This window comes from Pipistrellus kuhlii, unplaced genomic scaffold, assembly GCF_014108245.1.
Source record: "Pipistrellus kuhlii isolate mPipKuh1 unplaced genomic scaffold, mPipKuh1.p scaffold_m20_p_15, whole genome shotgun sequence".
Taxonomy (NCBI): domain Eukaryota; kingdom Metazoa; phylum Chordata; class Mammalia; order Chiroptera; family Vespertilionidae; genus Pipistrellus; species Pipistrellus kuhlii.
Genome location: NW_023425460.1, coordinates 37,917,893 through 37,937,471, shown reverse-complemented (window position 1 = coordinate 37,937,471; position 19,579 = coordinate 37,917,893). Strand labels below are relative to the sequence as shown.

General features: G+C 42.8%; 1 protein-coding gene across 2 annotated transcripts in view; it reads right to left on the bottom strand.

Annotated features, from left to right (window-relative positions):
• Positions 1-16,154: 16,154 nt before the first annotated feature.
• Positions 16,155-19,579, bottom strand: part of SMC3 (structural maintenance of chromosomes 3) — a 31,236-nt gene continuing 27,811 nt past the window's right edge. For both annotated transcript variants that reach the window (XM_036438964.2, XM_036438965.2), the window contains 4 exons: positions 18,933-19,124; positions 18,609-18,786; positions 17,335-17,441; positions 16,155-16,576 (listed from right to left, as the gene is read on the bottom strand). In XM_036438964.2, the coding sequence (XP_036294857.1) occupies positions 16,505-16,576; positions 17,335-17,441; positions 18,609-18,786; positions 18,933-19,124 (549 nt within the window). In that variant the 3' untranslated portion in view covers positions 16,155-16,504. The remainder of the gene's footprint in view (positions 16,577-17,334; positions 17,442-18,608; positions 18,787-18,932; positions 19,125-19,579) is intronic.

Below are 19,579 nucleotides of genomic sequence, written 5' to 3'. Positions count from 1 at the left end.
AGATTTGCTAAGAGAGTAGGACTTAAATGTTTTCATGGTGGGGATAAAAAATAAAAAAAACGTGAATCCATTTCTTCCCACCTTCTACACAGGGGGCGTCTGGCTCACAGGCCCCCACCTGACGCCCTCTCCTTGCCACACTTCATTCATAGTTTAGGCTAACACAACATCCTCAGATTGCCTTCCTGAAACAGGGTTTTCCATCTGAATCTCTTGGGCAGGAAAGGAGGGAGGACCAAAGGTTCTGTAGGAGTATTTTGTTTCTTAATAAACAGTTTAAAAAGTCAATATTCCAAAAGGCAGACTTTTGGTCCCTTCATCTCACACACAGACAAAACATGTGTGGCGCCGAAACCGGTTTAGCTCAGTAGGATAGAGCGTCAGCCTGCGGACTGAAAAGTCCCCGGTTTGATTCTGGTCAAGGGCATCTTGGCCTTGGTTGCGGGCACATCCCCAGGAGGGGGTGTGCAAGAGGCAGCTGATCGATGTTTCTCTTTCATCATCGATGTTTCTAACTCTCTATCCCTCTCTCTTCTTCTCTGTAAAAAATCAATAATATATATATATATATATATATATATATATATATATATATATATATATATATTTTTTTTTTTTTTTTTTTTTTTTTTTTTTTTTTAAATGTGTGGCAATGGCTGTGTCCATGAACTGGGAAGGGTCTTTTCACAATGTATGTGACATCACATCGCTACTGTGTACACTTTCAATATGTTACACTCTTATGTCAATTATACCTCAATAAAGCTGGGGAGGGGGGGGTTCTTTTTTTGTTTTTGTCAGCCACTCAGGCAAGTGTCACCTGGTTTATGGTTGGGGCTCAGCAAGCTGTCATTCGCTATTTTTAATATTATGTTTAATAGTACAACCTCTGGACTTCCCACTGGAGAATCAGTGATCAAAACGCCGTCTCCTCTTAAACGAGGGAGGGGTGCACTGTGGCAGGATGTCAGTCACCTCCTGCCTACGGAAGCCCCAGAGGGAAAGAAGGGTCCAAGGGAGAAGGACTCTGACATCCATAAACCTGCTCAGCCTCCCCCTCCTCCAGGAGCACCTCCTTTCACACTAAAACCCAGGCCAGGATGGCCAGTTCTTTCCCTGGAAAAATAGCTGCTGCATTCACCCTCTGTGTCTCCTCCTATCGCCCCTGCTGAGTGTCCCTCTTTCTCCATGCCCTGCCTGCCTGACCCCAGGAGCTCACTGCTGGTCAGCACAACCCACCCGAAAGCTAATCATGTACTCAGCGGTAAATCAATTTTTTAAAAAAATTAATTCAGCTGCTGAAACCAGTTTGGCTCAGTGGATACAGTGTTGGCCTGCGGACCAAAAGGTCCCAGGTTCAATCCCGGTCAAGGGCATGTACCTGGGTTGCGGGCACATTCCCAGTAGGGGGTGTACGGGGGGCAGCTGATCGATGTTTCTCTCTCATCGATGTTTCTAGCTCTTTATCCATCTCTCTTCCTCTCTGTAAAAAAAAAATCAATAAAATATATATTTTTTAAAATTATTTCAGAGAGAGAGAGAGAAACTTTGATTTGTTGTTCCGCTCATGTATGCATTCATTGGTTGACTCCTGTATGTGCTGTCGTGACCAGGGATTAAAGCCATGATCATAGCGAATCGGAACAATGCTCTGACCAACTGAGCCACCTCGCCAGGGCTCACAAGGTATTTTTTAAATAATGAGATCTCTTTTTAGTGTCTTGTGATTTAATTTCCCATGTGTCATGGGTTGTCCTCCTGACTGTATCAGGAACACCTGGGCTGCAGAGGCTAGATGTGCCTTTCTTAGTAGCCCTGTTTTTCATCATCAAACTCTGGGATCTGGCTCTAGTAGAGCGTTTATTTATTTATTTGACCCAGCACATGAATGTCCGCTATGAAGATTCGGAAACCTGGCGTGGTTTTTAGTTCTGCCATTGGTTGGTTTATAGCAGTATCCTAAGAATCAGACAAACCTGAGTTCGAATCCTGACTCTTTTGCCGAACAGCTGTGTGACATTGGATAGTAACCCAAAGGCTGTTGGCCTTTGTCTCCTCACCTGTTGAATGATGGTCAAAGGTTGGGAGTTGCAATGCTGTAAGTTTGGCACATAGTAAGTCTGCAGAATCCATCTGTGGAATGAATAATTAATGTCAGTGCTTAGCACCATGCCTGCCAGTTAGGTTCCCTGTGAAACAGACCCTGAAACAGAGATGGGGTTTATGAGAAACTGCTCCCAGGATCAACACGTGGGGAGGAGAAGGGAAGGAAGCAGAACTGGGCAGAAAGAGAAGCTGGGTTATGATAAAGACTCCATGGAGACCTCAGCCAACCCCACGGAAATTCTGAAGCTGGGGTGACCCTTCAGGAGTGGTTAAAGTGGCGCTTAGCATTTCCACAATTACACCCTCGCAGGTTCAAGTTTAATAGGAAAGTGAGCATGCCTCTCCCCATGGTCCTAACAAAAGCCCTATTCCATTCCTCTGGCTCTGGCTGGGCCATGTGCCTATTCATGAACCAAACTACGGCCGTAAAATGTGATGATCTAATTGGCTGAGCCAGAGTCAGATCCTCACCCCTGGTGCCAGATGTGGCGTTAACTCCACCTGAAGCATGCATGTTGAAAACTGGGCAGTATGTGATTCCCTTCGTGGAAAATCTAAAGGTGCCAAGAGTGATTGGATGCTAGACAGCAAACCCCTGACAATGTTTATTCTTAACCGAACAGCACGCAAACAGCCTCTGGTATGGCAGGTGCATGAAAAACACAATAATGTGGAATGCAATATGCCTTGGAGTTTCTGACACAAAGGAGGTAATCAGAAATGTTTGCTGAAAATAATTAAATAAATATGCCAAGTAAACAGGGAAAGCAAGCATCTATGAGGTGATCCTCAAGCTGTGTTGTGTGGATTTTTTTTTTTTTAATTCTTTATTGTTGAAAGTACTACATATATTCCCTTGTTCCCCATTGACCTCTCCCAGCCTGCCTCTGCTCCCCTGCCCAGGCCCTCACCCCTCCTACTGTCTGTGTCCATTGGTTATGCTTATATGCATACAAGTTCTGTCAGAAATAGATCCTCAAGCTGAGTCTTAAATCTCAGCCCGAGAGAGGCTTCTGAGCTGATGGATTGTTCTGTTTCTTGAGCTGGGTGCTGGTTGCATGGATTGATTCACTTTGTAGAAATGTAACAAACTCTACATATAAGGTGTGTGTCTCTTCCTGCTTATATTTTATACTTTAATAGTAAAAGAAAGAAATCTCACATGTTCTGAGGCACAGAGGGTAACGTTATATTCTTCATGTACTAGCCTACTTTATACACGAGGACAAGTTAGCGCTTTTTCTCTGATATAGGTGGCAAATATTTCCATCTAATACATTATTTTTCTTTTAATGTTGCTTGCTATATTTTCTTTTTGTTATGCTAATGTTGCTTTATTTTTATACAGAGCAATTCATTAATTTTTCCTTTTGTTGCTATAGACTTTAAGTTCCTCCACACCAAGATTATTTTTAAATTATCAGGGGTTTTTTTGTGTGTTTTTTTCTAGTATCCGTATGATTTTATTTTTACTCATAGGCCTCTGATCCATTTGGAGTTTATTCTGGTGTAGTGTGAGGCATGGTTCCCATTTCATCTTTCTCCAAATGACCATCCAGTTGCCCTAACGCCACTTATTAAAAGAATCAACTTTTCTTATGATTTCAGATATTATCTTTATCATATGCTAAGCTTCCATACCCACTCAGGCCTATTTCTGGGCTTTCTATTTTATTCTCATAGTCTCTATTTATTTGCCAGTTTTAATTCTAGATCCTTTGTAATATTATTTATTATTTGACAAGCCTACCCTCTTCTCACAGTTCTTTCTTTGGGAATTTTTTAAAATAACTATTCTTGCATGCTTCTTTTTCTATGAGTGCCAGACTCAACTCCTCTAGAAAAAATAAATGTGGTATTTTCATTGGTATCATATTAAAATTATATATTGACTTGAGGAGAATTAGATCTTTATGATCTTGAGTTGTCCATCAAAGAACATAGGGTATCTTTTGCTTTGTCCAATTCTCCTTTCATGCCTGTGGGGCATCTTAGAGTGTCTCTCAGAGAGCTTTTGATGATATTAGTGGTAGCAAATATAACATTAGGCATTCCAGCAGATCAAAGCAACAATTTTATTACAGAAAATGTGATCCTAGAGGAGAGGACAGAGCCTAGTGAGTCATCACACTAAAATCAGCTGCCAGTCCCACAGCCCAGAGGGACAGGAGACCTGAAGCCAGATGAGGCAGCCATAGCACCTCTCCTGGGGCTCGATGCCACCACCTGGTACCCTAGAGACTCCAAATGACGTGCTGGGGGACTACATTCAGAGCCAAGCTTGCCTCTTGCATACTATGCTTTCTTATGACTATGTGACTCCTTTTCTAGATGCCAAGTGCCACAATATTAGGTAACTCCCTACCAGATACTGTTAGAATTTCTATACAGTTTATCTCTAAATGTCCATTGCTTTTGTTTGTTTGTTTGTTTCTATAATAAGCAGAGGTTTCTCTTTCATTATCTCCTTTAACTGGCTATTGTTTGTGTCAGTATAAATATAATTAATTGCACATTTATATATCATTCTGTCAAGTGATCCTGAAGGCTGCCAGCTCTGAACAAGGCACTGACTGGGAGGGATTCTGCAGTAGGTCCAGTAACCTGCTGCTTGGGCCATGGGACACAGAAGAGCCTGCGGTGCTAGAGCAGTTGATGGAAGAAGATGCTATGTAGGACTTACTGCAAACCTGAGTTCTGGAACAAGCCAGGGTGTGGACAGCAGAGAACTGTACACCATATGAAAAACTGCCGGCTCCTGGTAGAGACGAAATCTCTGATCTTGCTGACTATGGACTATCAAGTGGCTATGGGGCCACCAGTGGGTTTGGTGTGATTTCAAGAGGTGGGGCAGCAAGACTAGAGGGGGATGGGAGAGCTGGTGAGCAAATTCAAGGAGAGGGACCCATGGAAAGACTGGGAAGTGGAGACAAATCTGAGGTTCCTGCTTCCCACCTCCAGTATCTAAGCCTCCAATGTACCCCTCCCCTCCCACACACACACACACCCCTCTGTTATTACTACTGGCTCTTTGGATCTGAGTGACAGGACCCTTTGACTTTGTCTCCTACCCTCCCAGCTCCCCCCAGCCCCCTGCTCCAAGCTGAGAAAGACAAAGGTCTTGCCTAGTCAATAGTCAGTTGTTGCACATCAGAAAGCCCCAGCAGCTGATGGCACCAGGAAGGTTAGTCCTGCTACTGGATTTGTCACTTTCCGACTCCAGAAATACCCCCCATTCCAGCCTCTGTGTGTTTTGCTTGCTCCCTCTGAGAGCACATGGGCAGAAGTTGGATTAAGGGACCACTCACATTAATGTAAACAGGCACATGTATTTGGAGTCCTTTTCTTTTAAAAGCCCAGCAGCCTCATTGGCACCTGTTGGCAGAATATCAATTTTCTCTGTTTCATTCATGCTGCGTGGGGGACTCAATTATAGTTTCAATTACAAAGTCAACAACATTTGGGAAGCCCCGCCAGGCACTTTCACTTAATCCTCATGAAAACTCTGCAAGATAGGTGTCATCATGCCCATTTTTCTGGACGAGAGAACTGGGTCTCGAAGAAGTTCAGAAACCTGAACAAGGTCACAGTAGAGTGAGGATTCCAAGCGAGGCCTCTGGCCTGAGGAGAGGCTGATCTTTCTAGCACAGACAGAGTGCTGGGCTTGAAAGAGTCTCAGTTCATGCTTAAGGCACTACCGCTGCTCCAAGCACATAAGAACAACAGATCAAATACTTTAAAAATTAATCTTGGCCCGGCTGACGTTGAATGTTGACCTTATGAACCAGGAGTTCACTTTTTGATTCCCCATTAGGGCACATGCCTGGGTTTTGGGCTCTATTCCCAGTGTGGGACGGCCATTCAGTGATTCTCTCTCATTGTTGATGTTTCTATTTCTCTTACCCTCTTCCTTCCTCTCTAAGATCAATTATATATATATATATATATATATATATATATATATTTTTTTTTTTAATTATTATTATTTTTTTAATTAATCTTGGCACAAACCACAATGAACATCTCCATGGACTATCAGAATGAGCTGGAAAACTAAAATTTCAAGCACACGAAGAAATCTAACCCTAAAAAAGAAAGCTAATCACATCAAACAATTAGAAGAGAAATTTAATACACATTAAGTTAAAATAATAGAATTGTCTGGCAAAAAAAAATGTGAAGGGGTATGTTTAGATTGCCTTGTTCTCAATACATCTTACCAAATGGCCAGTTTCAATTTGTCCTAACGTAGTTCATTCTGATCACTTCACTCAGAGAGTACCTGCCAGGCTTCTCCACTAGGTACTCTTTCCCCTTTGTGCCTAAGAATAATTTTGTGGGGAGGCCATGAGAATGCTATCACATTTGTGCAAACTACAGTCAACAGTGTATTCAACTGAGATAATGGCAAAGGAGGGGACCTATTTCACAAAACTCTGGAAATAAGAGCTACAAGCTAGGATGGTTGTTTGGAGATGAGGAACGAGAGGAGAGGAAGAGCTAATGCTGGTGTTAAATATTCTGGTGGGTGGAGGGGAGCAATGGCACACAGAAGAGAGAGCCAGGAGATGATAGGAAGTTCAGTCTGTGGGTAGGTTCTCACTCCCAAACCGAGAGTGATTACTGTTATTTTGAATTCATTTATAATGTAATATTAAAACAGGTAACATATTCATGTGATCTGAAAATATTAAAAATATACATAATATTTATTTGGAAATTAAATAACATACTTCTAAATAATCCACTGGCCCAACTGGTTTGGCTCAGTGGTTGAGCATCGACCTATGAACCAGGAGGTCATGGTTTGATTCCTGGTCAGGGTACATGCCCTGGTTGCAGGCTCGATCCCTAGTGAGGGATGTGCATGAGGCAGCTGATCCATGATTTTGAGTCCATCTCTCTCATCATTGATGTTTCTCTGAAACCAATAAAAATATTCAGGGGGGAAAAAGAATTAAGTGAAGAAAAAGCACTCATTGGTATATGCCTAGCTCAGAGTACATATCCTCCACACAAGGTACTCCTCCTACCTTTCTACATGATGTATGCACAGGTGTGCATGAAACAGGTGTGTGTGTGTGTGTGTGTGTGTGTGTGTGTGTGTGTGTGTGTAGGAGGAGGCAGGGCTGGCTGTGATACAGAACATACTTGGCTCCAAGTTGCTCCAAGCAGGTACAGCCCCCCAGGATGATTATAAATCCCTCAGCCCTAGCCCCAGGCCACACCACTCCTTGCCCACCCTCCCCCACCTTCCTCACTGAAGGCCAGAGCCCTGCTGCCTCACTCTCTCCCTGGATGGCCTGGCCCATGGATGCCCAGGTCCTGGGAGGCCACAGAGCATCAGAGGTTCCAGGGTGGTCCTGAAGGGTTCTGAGCACAGGCCAGACCCCAGAGGTCTGCTGGGCTTTTTGGAGACCCCCCTCTGGACTGTGCCTGCTCCAAGGAACTCTCTAGGTAAGTCTTATCAAGACTTATCAGTCCAGAACCAGAGAAGAGAGAGATGCAACCTGGCCCCAGCGCACCTCCCCTCCCACACAGACACACACACACACACACACACACACACACACACATACACACACACACCCTGGAGCTCACAGAGCAGGTGGGTAAAGCAGGTGGGTGCACCTTAGGCCTCAGCTTTTCTGGGAAGCGGCTGGAATTCCCATTTCTGCACACCCTTTCCTGTTGAGCTTTGGGAGGCCTGGCAATTTGAAGGACTCCTGCTGTGAATCTATTTCTAAACCAACCAACCACCTCCTCCCTGCTGGGCTCTGGAAAGCTGTTTCCTGTGACTTGGCTAAAGGTGAGAAGCACACAGACACCTCTGGAAAGTCATCATGAAGCCAGGCAGGCCTCTCAGTTTCCCCAGAGGTTCCAGTTAGCTCCGCGGGGTTGGTGGGGGGGAGAAGGGGGCGGGCGCTGATCCTGGGGCAAGATTCCCTGGGCAGCAAGTCCATCCTCCTGCTCATCCCCCTGACCAAGAAAGGGGAGTGCTGAAAAGGAACAGGACCCACATTGAAGCAGGCCCAGGCTAAAGTCAGGAGCCCAGGAACACTTTCTTGCCTATCTCTGTGTCCCCAGCATCAGAACTCAGGCCTCGCGTGATGCCTCAACAGAGGCTCAAAGTGATGCTGAGCTGGACTCAAAATCACGTCTCTCTCTACTCCCCCAAGACACCACTGAAAAAGTTCTAAACAGAAATTCTTTGGCCCTGGCTGGGTAGCTCAGATGGTTTGAGCACTGACTGTCCCAAAGTGCCGAGATTATGGGTTTGATCCCGTCAGGGCACATACGATCTCTCTTTCTCTCCTTCCCTCCTCCCCCCCATTCCTCTATCTGTAAAATCAATCGATTTTTTTTTTTTAAGAAGTACTTAGTACTTTGTAAGATCCTACTTGAGGGTGACTGTCCTAGATGAAATATAGTTGCAAAATCTGGGCTCTTCCTCCCACCGAGAGGAGGGGCCTCATTCCCCTCACTTTGGTACTGAGCTGGGCTTTGTGACTTGCTTGACAAGTTGAGTGATGTGGAACTGATGTCTGGGACTCTCACAGCTAGTTCCCCTAACATCACACCAGCTACGGAAGGAAGCCTTGGATGCTCCAGGTCAGCCTCTCTGCTGGAACCCCACTTAAGGGACCACCATAGATGCCACACGGAGCAAAGAATCACCTCGCTGAGCCCTGCACAAATTCTTGCACCACAAAATCATGAGCTATAATACCTTGGTAGCTGTCTTAATCTACTGTTACTCGGTCATAGATAACTGCACGAACTCATCTAGAACATACCAGATAACAGAGTAGCTGGCTGTTGAGTCCTTTCTAACACAGTATACACACCCCTGAATTTTATACACTTTGTATGCATGGCTTTCTTTCAAGCTTCTCTTTTGTTTTAAATATTTTTGTTTGTTTGTATTTAAATGTATTTTTATTCATTTCAGAGAAGAAGGGAGAGAAAGAAATATCAAAGATGAGAGAGAATCATTGATCAGGTGCCTCCTGCATGCCCCCTACTGGGGGATGAGCCTGCAACCCGGGCATGTGCCCCTACTGGAATCAAACCATAACCTCCTTGTTCATAGATCAACTGATGCTCAACCACTGAGCCACACCAGTCTGGTTCAAGCTTCTCTTAAACTCCAAATATTACTAATGTGACTTGGATACCAACTGGCACAAAATATTAATATTAAACCTAATTCTTATTGAGCAACCACTGTATGCAAACCACTGTTCTCATTTAATTCTAGAACCACCTTTTAAGATACTTTTGCCCTAGCTGGTTTGGCTCAGTGGATAGAGCATCAGCCTGTGGACTGAAGGGTCCCAGGTTCGATTCCAGTCAAGGGCACATGCCTGTGTTGTGGCTCGATCCGCAGTGGGGGGCATGTAGGAGGCAGCCAATCAATGATTCTCTCATCATATTTCAATCTCCTCCCTTCCTCTCTGAAATCAATAAAAATATATTTTTAAAAAGATAGTTTCATGGGTGTCTCCATTTTACAGAAGAAGTGGAAACAGAGGTTAACAAACTTGCCCAAGACCACACAGCTAGCAAAAGTCAGAGCTGGAATTCCAAACCCCTGTTTTTGTCTCCATGTACCACCTCTCTCAATGCGTGGGGCTTCCCTGGGCCCCTTCCCACATATGAGACACCACACGGGACAGGCTATGTTGGGAGCACTAGGGCCTCTGGGGTAGATGCTGGGGTGAGGGTCCAGTGCCCAGGAGAGCTGCCTCCAGGATGATGAATGAGCACAAACCCCAGGCCCAGCCTTTTCCCACCTGCCTGAGCCCCCTCCTCAGGCCCCTGCCACAGCTGTCACCATCACAGCCTCTGATCCAATTACAGACCCCGGAGCCCCCGGCGGCCTCCTCCTCCTCCTCCTCCCAGGGCACAGGAAGCAGACCCATCCTGCCTGGGAACAATGCTGAAGCTGGAGGGCAAACCTATCAAAGGCACTGCCAGCTGCCACCATCCCTGTGGCCCCCACCCTCTGAGCTCATTCCCTGGGGTCTCGGGCGGCTGGTGCTGAAGAGGGACAGGAATGAGGGCCCTGCGGTGGGGATGTGTGGAATCCTGCAGTTGGTTTTGTTTAGACATGGAATACCCCAGGCCTGGGCTCTGCACCTGCTGCTGGAGGAAGTCATCTCTTCCTCCACCAGAGCACGTTCACATGCACACACACACGTACATACACACACCCCAGAGAAAGTCACCTCCTCCTCCACCCAGAACACGTTCATGCGTACAAGTACATATGCATACATATATGTACACACATACATACACACACACACACACACACACACACCAGTGGAAGTCACCTCTACCTCCCACCCAGTGGTTTCCCAACACACTATTGGCTCAAGATACCCAGGCCTGGATTAACTCCGGGCTTCACCTTTTATTCATTTGGTGGCACTGGGCCTGCTCCTAATCTAACCTTCAGTTTCCTCATCTGGCAAATGGCTTTATCACAACACCTGACTTATCGGGCTTTTATGTCCCAGGTCCTCACCAAATGCTTGTTGAATAAACCCAGAATCGCCCACAGCTCAATCTATCCATTCATTCTCTATGGTGCAAGTCCTTGACCCCCACTGTCCTCCATACCTCCCTTCCTTCCCTCTATCCCACCCCTACCCAACAGGGCTTGACTTTACTTGAGTCAAGCTGGGAGGTTTAAAACGACTCTCCCCTCAAGATATGAATTTGCTGGAAGCCCCCACCAAAGAAAACAACAAAAATGGGGGTAGTGGCTGGCCTGACTGGAGGCACTCTGGCAGGCCATTTCTGGGAACCCAGCACTTCAGCTCTGAGCCCTGTCTGTCTAAACTTCTGCCAGTCACACCCCCAGGCCTGAGCCCCACGCCCAGCTGCTGCCCACTGTTTACCTTGTTCAGATGCAAGTTTTGCTTTCTCTTCGGATAAAAGCAAAATCCTAAAGTCTGGTGCTTTCCTTTGTACAGATGCCGCAGGTTAATCTCCTCCGAAGGTCAAAACGTTCAGCAGGCCTGATTGCTCGTGAGGCCAGATTTTCCTGGTTGATAGGCATTACATGTGGCCCACCTGGGCCCTGCCCTGCTCTGCCCTGCTTTCCAATCTTCAGGGAGAAAGGCCGGAGAAATTGCATCTTCAACAACCACTCCAGGTGAATTGGATGATGAGGCTTGAGTAGCGTAGGTGTAGATTACAACACCTCCAATTTCCTTACGAGATAGTATGGGGTCCTGCATCCATTTCTAGATAAAGTTCTGGCTGAATTATTCCAGATTCATCCCTAGGGGGTGGGGGTTTGGGGGGCAAGAGGGTCCCACAGAATGCAGGTTCTCTCTAGCACTCAGTCCCCCTTCTCTGTGGGGAGAACCAAGTCAAAGAGAACCAGGCCAAGGTACCAAGAGTCTGTGGCAGGAGTCACTAAAGCGAGAGGCAGCCTGGGGCGGCCCAGGGGATGGCCCCCTGGCAATGGGTATTTTTCCATTGACTTTTTTTTTTTTTTTTAGAGGAGAATGGAAGGGAGGGGGAAGATACACATGGATATGAGAAACAAGGTATGTATCCTTGACTGGAATTGAACCTGAGATCCTTCAGTCCATGGGCTGAGGCTATAACTATTGAGCAAACTGGCTAGGGCTCCACTGCTCTTTAATAGAAAGCTTTAGGCAAGTTACTTCACCCTCGTGGAAGCTCCATCTGCAGCCCGTGGTTAACACCCCCACCGCCAACTTGTTGCCCTGAAATGAAATGACACAAGGGTCTGTTTGGTACTTATTATTAGATAAGTAATAACCCCATTTTCATAGTTCAGCAGCAGAGAAAGCTGCTGCTCTGCAGAGAAACCAACAGTGCCTTTGCAGGAAAGGACTGCCATTTCATTAACAAGATTCCATTCAACAGCTGCTGCACTTTCTACATCACAGTTCAACCTGTTGCAAATACTGAAAGCAGCCAGTTTATGACTGAGCTGCAAGCAGTTAACACGTAGCTCATAAGCTCCTGCAACAGAGAAACTTCAGGAATATCACGCGTCTATGCTCCTGGAACTCTAATAAAGGAGGAATTAGAGAGGAAACAAGTTTGAAAAGTAGACTGAAAAAAATGGAGGAAGGGCTGGCATGTGTCAAGGGCTCCCTCTAGCGATGCTGGAAATAATTGATTTAGGATATTGGGGGGGAAATAGCGGCATAGACAAAGCTGAAGAAAGCATCAACCTTACTAACCTTTGCAGTCATCATTTCTAATTCTGAGGTGTACGATAGGTTTCCGTTTGAAAACTTCTAGCAAAAGCGGGTGCCTTAGAGATGACACAATTCTTTACTATGTGACATGTTAACTGCCTCTCATTCCTGAGTTCCAAATTATTTGACTTTACACCATGTACTTCATGTTCAATTTTCTTTTTTTAAAAAACCTTTTATTAATTTTTTACAGAGAGGAAGGGAGAGGGATAGAATTAGAAACATCGATGAGAGGGAAACATCAATCAGCTGCCTCCTGCATGCCCCCTACTGGGGATGTACCCGCAACCACCAGAATTGAACCTGGGACCTTTCAGTCCAAAGACCGATGCTCTATCCACTGAGCTAAACTGGTTATGGCTCATGTTCAATTTTCTGTTGTGGTTTTCCCCTCTCACTATATATACTTCTATGTTTCCAGTCTTTGTAACCATTTTTATTTTTTCAATATATTTTGATTTTTTTTTTTTTTTACAGAGAGGAAGGGAGAGGGAGAGTTAGAATCATCAATGAGAGAGAAACATCAATCATCTGCCTCCTGCACACCCTCTACTGGGGATGTGCCCACAACCAAGGTACATGCCCTTGACCGGAATCGAACCTGGGACCCTTCAGTCCGCAGGCCAACACTCTATCCACTGAGCCAAATCGGTTAGGGCACGGGTTTTTTTTTAATCCTCACCTAAGAAAATGCTTAGAGAGGGAAACAAGGAGAGAAACACTGATGTGAGAACAATTGGTTGCCTTCTGTTCACAGCCCAATGGAAACTTAGTTGTATGCCCTGACTGGAAACCGAACCCACAACCTTTCAGAATAAGGGATGACGCTCTCATTAACTGAGCCACACCGGCCAGGACAATAACCATTATTTTTTAATGTCTGAATAATTGTAGACTTAATTGATGACGCTAGAGCAGGACTTGGTATCAATGTTCACTTGAATGTTTTATACAATCAACTCGCCAGGCATTGGTCTGACCCACACAGAATCCATAAAAGATGACATTCAAATGCTAATGTTCTCTTTGCAGTGGACTCCTAGCCACTGATGCAATGACTTGAGAGAGTAAATATATCCATGCTCTCCCTGCAAACCTAATCTCTGTGCTGCCTCATCTCCCTGCAGCTACTGGCTGCCACAAGGGCTGTTACACCCAGGAGACTCTCTGTCTCTAGGAAGGGGAGACTGAGTGCCACACGGTGGCAGATTTATGGAGCAACTCTGGCATCTTCCAGGCAGAAGACTGGCAGCCAGTCCCCGGGACATTGAGACAAGTGACCTGCACCAAAATACGTAAGGTCTGAAGAAAAAGGGGAGGGGAGAGCGCGCGAAGAGGTAAAGAAAACGAACAATGGTGACTCACCCCACAACTATTGCTTTAGGACCAACATGGTACAAACACAACATCTCCCCCATTTTCATAGTTCAGCAGGGAGAATAAAGACCTAACACGTCAAGAGTCCCCTTTATTCAAGGCAGGAAAGCCTGGGCTTCATTCTGGCTCTGCCAGTTACTAAGCTGTGCGTGCTCACTTCCTCATTACCTGGGCAAATTTCCTTAACTATAAAAGTCTTAAACTAAAAAAAAACAAAAAAACAAAAAAAACAAAAAAAAAAACTTGTATCTCTGGATCCTCTGTGTAAGGGCCTGATACTTTTAGCTTAGAGCATGTTGACCAAAAAAGTTTTATTTAAGAAGAGGAAATGCCTTACAAATTCCGTGTTCCTGCCAAACTAAGATTCCTTCTAAGGAGGTATCTGAATCAACCCACTTTATCAAGAATTACTTAATGAGGCCAAAAGAAAGGGCACCTCTAAGCAACAGACCATTGAAAATGATTCTGTCATTTTTCACAGAGGAAAAGAACTACCTGCTTCTCCCAAAAGTATGAAACCTACGGAACAAGGGTATCACTATTGCTTCATCTTCACAGAAAAGCAGAGGGTAATTTCCACCTGATGACATACAATTTCAAAAGAAATCTTCAAATAAAGAAGGAAAGACAGTCCTAGTTTCTTGGTAGTAAGTGAACATGTTGCTGTCAGTTTTAACTGCATCAGTGTGCATCTGCTTTCCATTTGCTCTCCTCTGTTGAATATGCAAACAAAGATTACTTATTCATGTTCCAGGATAAGGGGATATGCCTGAGTAAAGGTGAAGAAAGATAAAGAATGCCATTGCTACTATAAAAATTCCTTGACAGAGAACACTTTCTGCTCCTCTCTGGCAAGTGTCCCAGAAGCATGATGTGCTCCCGGGGTAAGGTGACCATTTGCTGGGTGACAAATCTTAATGTTTGCTTTTCCTCAGCAATATATTCTCTCTCTTTGTGGGAACTGAGCAAAAAGTGCTAGCCCTCTACCCTGAGAGTTGTTATGAAAGAAACTCCATTTAAGAATGAACTAGCTGAAACCAGTTTGGCTCAGTGGATAGAGCATTGGTCTGCGGACTGAAAGGTCCCAGGTTCCATTCCAGTCAAGGGCATGTACATTGGTTGCGGGCACATTCCTGGTAGGGGGTGTCCAGCAGGCAGCTGGTCAATGTTTCTCTCTCATCAATGTTTCCAGCTCTCTATCCCTCTCCCTTCCTCTCTGTAAAAAATCAATAAAATATATTTTTTTAAAAAAATAAAGAATAAACTAAACGTTTTTGAAGTCAGGGTTGCTATTGCTTAAATACTTTTAAAAAATCCTCCAAAATTCATCTTATACTTTTTTTATACTTCTATTATGTTTCTCTAAATTGCATTATTTTCTTTAAAATTAGTACTTTTTTACTTATTTTGACAAAATGCTTAACCCATTTTTTGCTAATCACCCCATATTTTATTTTTTGAATATATTTGTATTGATTTCAGAGAGGAAGGGAGAGGGAGATAGAAACATCAATGATTGAGAAAATCATTGACTGACTGCCTACTGCACACTCCACACTGGGGATTGAGCCCACAACCTGGGCATGTGCCCTGACAGGGAACTGAACTATGACCTCCTTGTTCATAGGTCTACACTCAACCACTGAGCCACACCAACTGGGCCACATTTTTTTTTTAAAGTTGCAAAAAGCTTTATAAATGTTATTTTTAAAACCACGCTCCCAAGTCCTATTAAATAGATTGTAATCTTAAATTAAAAATAATTTTTAAAGGACTGTTGAGTTTAAAGTAGGGGTTCTGTCCTAGCCCGTTTGGCTAAGTGGATAGTGTTGGCCTGCAGACCAAAGAGCAATGGTCTGGTTCCGGTCAAGGGCCTATACCTTGATTGCAGGTTCCTCCCCAGCCTGGGCTCTGGTTGGGGCTTGTGCATGAGGCAACCATCGATGTGTTTCTCTCACATCGATGTTTCTTTCTGTCTTTCCCTCTCTCTTCCACTCTCTCTAAAAATCAATGGAAAAATATCCTCGGGTGAGGATTAACAAAAAAAAAAAAAATAACAATAATAAAAAGAAAAAATAAAGCAGGGGTTCTAACCCTCCCTGAGAGTCAGAATCACCTGGGGGAATTCAGAACTAAGTGACCAGGACACCATCCCTTCTGGATTTTGATCCAACTGGTATAGGGACAGACTCCCACAGTGTTCCATTTTTAAGAGCTTCCTCCATGTGTTTAAGCAGGCAGCCTAGATTAGGAACCACTGATAGCATTTAACAGAATATGGAACTATTTTAAATCTTCTTTGAAGTGAAGGCAGCCTTTTCTTAGGCAAAATAAAACATAGATATTTAAGGAATATTTATCTCTAATTGTACAACTATAAATAAAAAGCCACATAAAACACAAAATTTAAAAACAAAATTAAGTCATAAAACCAATTATTTAATTGAAGCTATAAAAAAAGAGGCAATATAACTGGTAAAATAATTAGAAAAAGATATTTAGCATGTTTCAAAGATTTTAAAACAGTTAACAGGACACTTTACAAGAAGTTGTGTGGGAAATAAAATTCTTAAACTATACATAGAAATGTAACATTACAGAGTATCTTATAAAATACAATGACTGAAATATAAAAGGACTGTGTGTACTCTAAATCTGAAAACTATTGTATTAATAGTGACCACATATTTAAGTTTAATTTACAGTTCCTGGGAATGAGAATCATAATATTATACATATCTTCCAAGCCCGTAGGCAACAGTTTCCAATTAGCCATGAGTGGTATCATCTTCTACAAAGTCTTTGGCCATCTCTGCTGTGATCACATCAATATGACTAACCTGAAGAATAAATGCCAAAAATAAAATCTGTTAAATCGTAAAGAAATATATCAGTGTTCCCGCTGTACAGGATAATAGTTAAAATATATAGCCTATTACCTGTAAATTTCACATAGTAAGTCAAATGATTCTAAAACACAGACTGATAGAATTTTTATTTATAACTAGAGGCCCAGTGCACAAATTCCATGCATAGGTAGGATCCCTAGCAAATGCCAGCTACCAGCCAGGGCCTCCTTTCCTGCAGTTGGCCAGCCCGCCTTGCCCCCTAGCTGACCTCCAGGTCAAGGGGACAGTATTAGGCTTTTATTATATAGGTTATTATATAGATGGTGTTTGTTCAATATGTGAATTTAAAAATATTCTGCCTTTTAATGCTCTGAAGATATGGACAAGAACTTAGGCCTATGTATTATTTTGCTGTTTCAGAGTACACTAATGCTTATTAAAACACCAAGAAAAACGGTCAGGCCAAATATAAATCAATGTACGTAACTGTTAAAGACTTCATAAAGAAGCAATGAATGACTAGATAGGAAGATATTGTCTCTTAATGACAAGGGAAAAAATATCAGTGCAGTGAATGCCACAAAAAACTGCTAAATCTCCTGGGCACTTTAAGTTTTTTCTTTACAAATACATCATCAGATGAGCAACAACTTTCTAAGTTTTCTTTCATGACTGAAGTAACACAAAATAAGAATTCAATATAATGGATTAAATACTACATAAACTTAAACTTCATGTAAAAAAATTACCTTATTTCTGAATTTTACACCATAGAATTTGTCAGCTGATTCAAGCAGTTCAGGCCTAAAAGTAGTTGTAATAAATTGAGCATGTACAGCAAGTTCCATAATCATATCTGTAAAAAAAAAAAAAAAAAAAAAAAAAAAAAAAAGTAATTTAACAAGACCCTTTTCTCAGATCTTAAAATTTAAAATGCAACTATCTTTACTCTTAATATTCAAAACAGCCTGTGACTCTATTTTTATGCATATATCTACAAAAATTACCACTTTAATTTCTTAAAAAACTACAAATAAATCTTTAACCCCAGTATCTTAGTTCCAGAATATAAAGAAGCAGTAACTTCTAATACAGCATTAGAAATAATGTGAGAGCAAAATGCCTTCCCCCTGCTACCACCCCCAAAGATATATATATATATTTTTAAATTGACCTTACTGGTGTTTTATTTTAATTTATTGATTTTTTTTTTTTTTTTTTTTAGTGAGCAAGCAGAGAGAGAAACATCACTGTGTTGTTCCCCTCATTCATGCACTCACTAGTTATCTCTTGTATGTGCTCTGACCAGGAATCAAGCCCATAACCCTGGCACATGAGCTTCTAACCAACTGAGCTAGCCTGCCAGGGCTTCCCCAAAGATCTTCTGAACTTACTAAACATCAAATACAGATTCTTTAACCACATAATCAACAATGTTTATGACAAACTACTCAAACATTGAAATACACGTTTTAAAATAAGCAACTTCTACATTAAAAAGTTTAACTCAAGTACAATTTTATTTTTTTAATTAATTTTTCGAGAGAAGGGAGAGAGAAAGAAATTGACCGGTTGCCTCCTGCATGCGCCCTCAGACTGGGCATTGAACCACAACCTAGGTATGTGGCCTCACTGGGAACCAAACCCAAAACCTTTCGGTGTACGGGACAATGCTCCAACAAACTGATCCACACAGGCCGGGGCAGTAGGTTACTCAACTGATTCAAAAAATTACATCTTTCTCACAAAACTTTGCAAAGAAGTCTAATGTTAAATTTTAAAACCTATTAAAAGATAAATTTTATTTACTAACTAGAGGCCTGATGCACAAAAATCTGGAAGGTTGTTGCCTGGAAGGTCTTTCTGCTGTTCGGTCTAATTAGCATATTAGCTCTTTATTATACAGGATACATATCCTAACTAGTAACCCCAAATCTCTCAGGCAACAAGAAATCACTATAAAAGAACGAAGCTATCATTTTAGAGCATGTTCTCATTGCTAAGTGTAAAACCAACACTGTACCTGACACAGCCTTTCTGTGCTGAGCATCCAGAGCCTGGTCAATCTCATCAAACAAGTAAAAAGGAGCGGGGTCACATTTCTGAATGGCAAAAATGAGAGCAAGTGCTACCAAGGATTTCTGTCCACCTGAAAGCTGTTGCATTTCTCTCATTTCACCTTGTTTTCCTGTAAACGACACCTAAGAAAACATTTGAGTCAATATCAGAAAGGAGTTGAACCACAATCATCTCTTCAAATTAAAATGCATACATCTATTTAGATTTGCAAAATATTTACAAATTACACTGATAATTACTGAGGAAAACTGGATGTAAAAGCGTTTACCCTGATTCCAACTCCAGTGAACTGGTCAACTGATGGGACACTACTTTGTGATCCAGAACCCTTCTCACTTTCACCACTCCCTTCTCCTTCATCCTGAGACTGGCTGCCCTCAACATCTCCTTTCTTCATCACCAAAGTAGCTTTGCCCCCAGGGACCAGCTTCTGAAATACTTCACTGAAGTTCTTGGATACCTTAAAATAAACAAACAGATATATAATAAGGTTGGGTGTCCATTCAAATATAAAATTTGCTTATGTGGAACTATACATCTTACTGATTAAAACAAAGACAAGTATGTAAAAGCAATCAGAAGTATTTTTTTAATATGCATTTTTTAATTAACTTTTTTTAGAGGGAGAGAGAAGGGTGAAGGGAGAGGGGGAGGGGAGAGAGAGAGCGGGAGGGGGAGGGAGAAAGAGAGATCTATTTGTTGTTCCACTTATTTATGCATTCATTGTTTGTTTCTTGTACAAGCCCTAACTGGGGATGAACCCAAAACCTTGGTGAGTAGGAACAATGCTCTATGCTACCCAGCAAGGCCCAGAAGTATTTTTTTAAAGCAATAACAGATGTGATCCTTTTAAGAACTATGTAGCCCTGGCCAGTGGTGAGGCTCATTTGGCTGGTTGTCATCCTGTGCACCAAA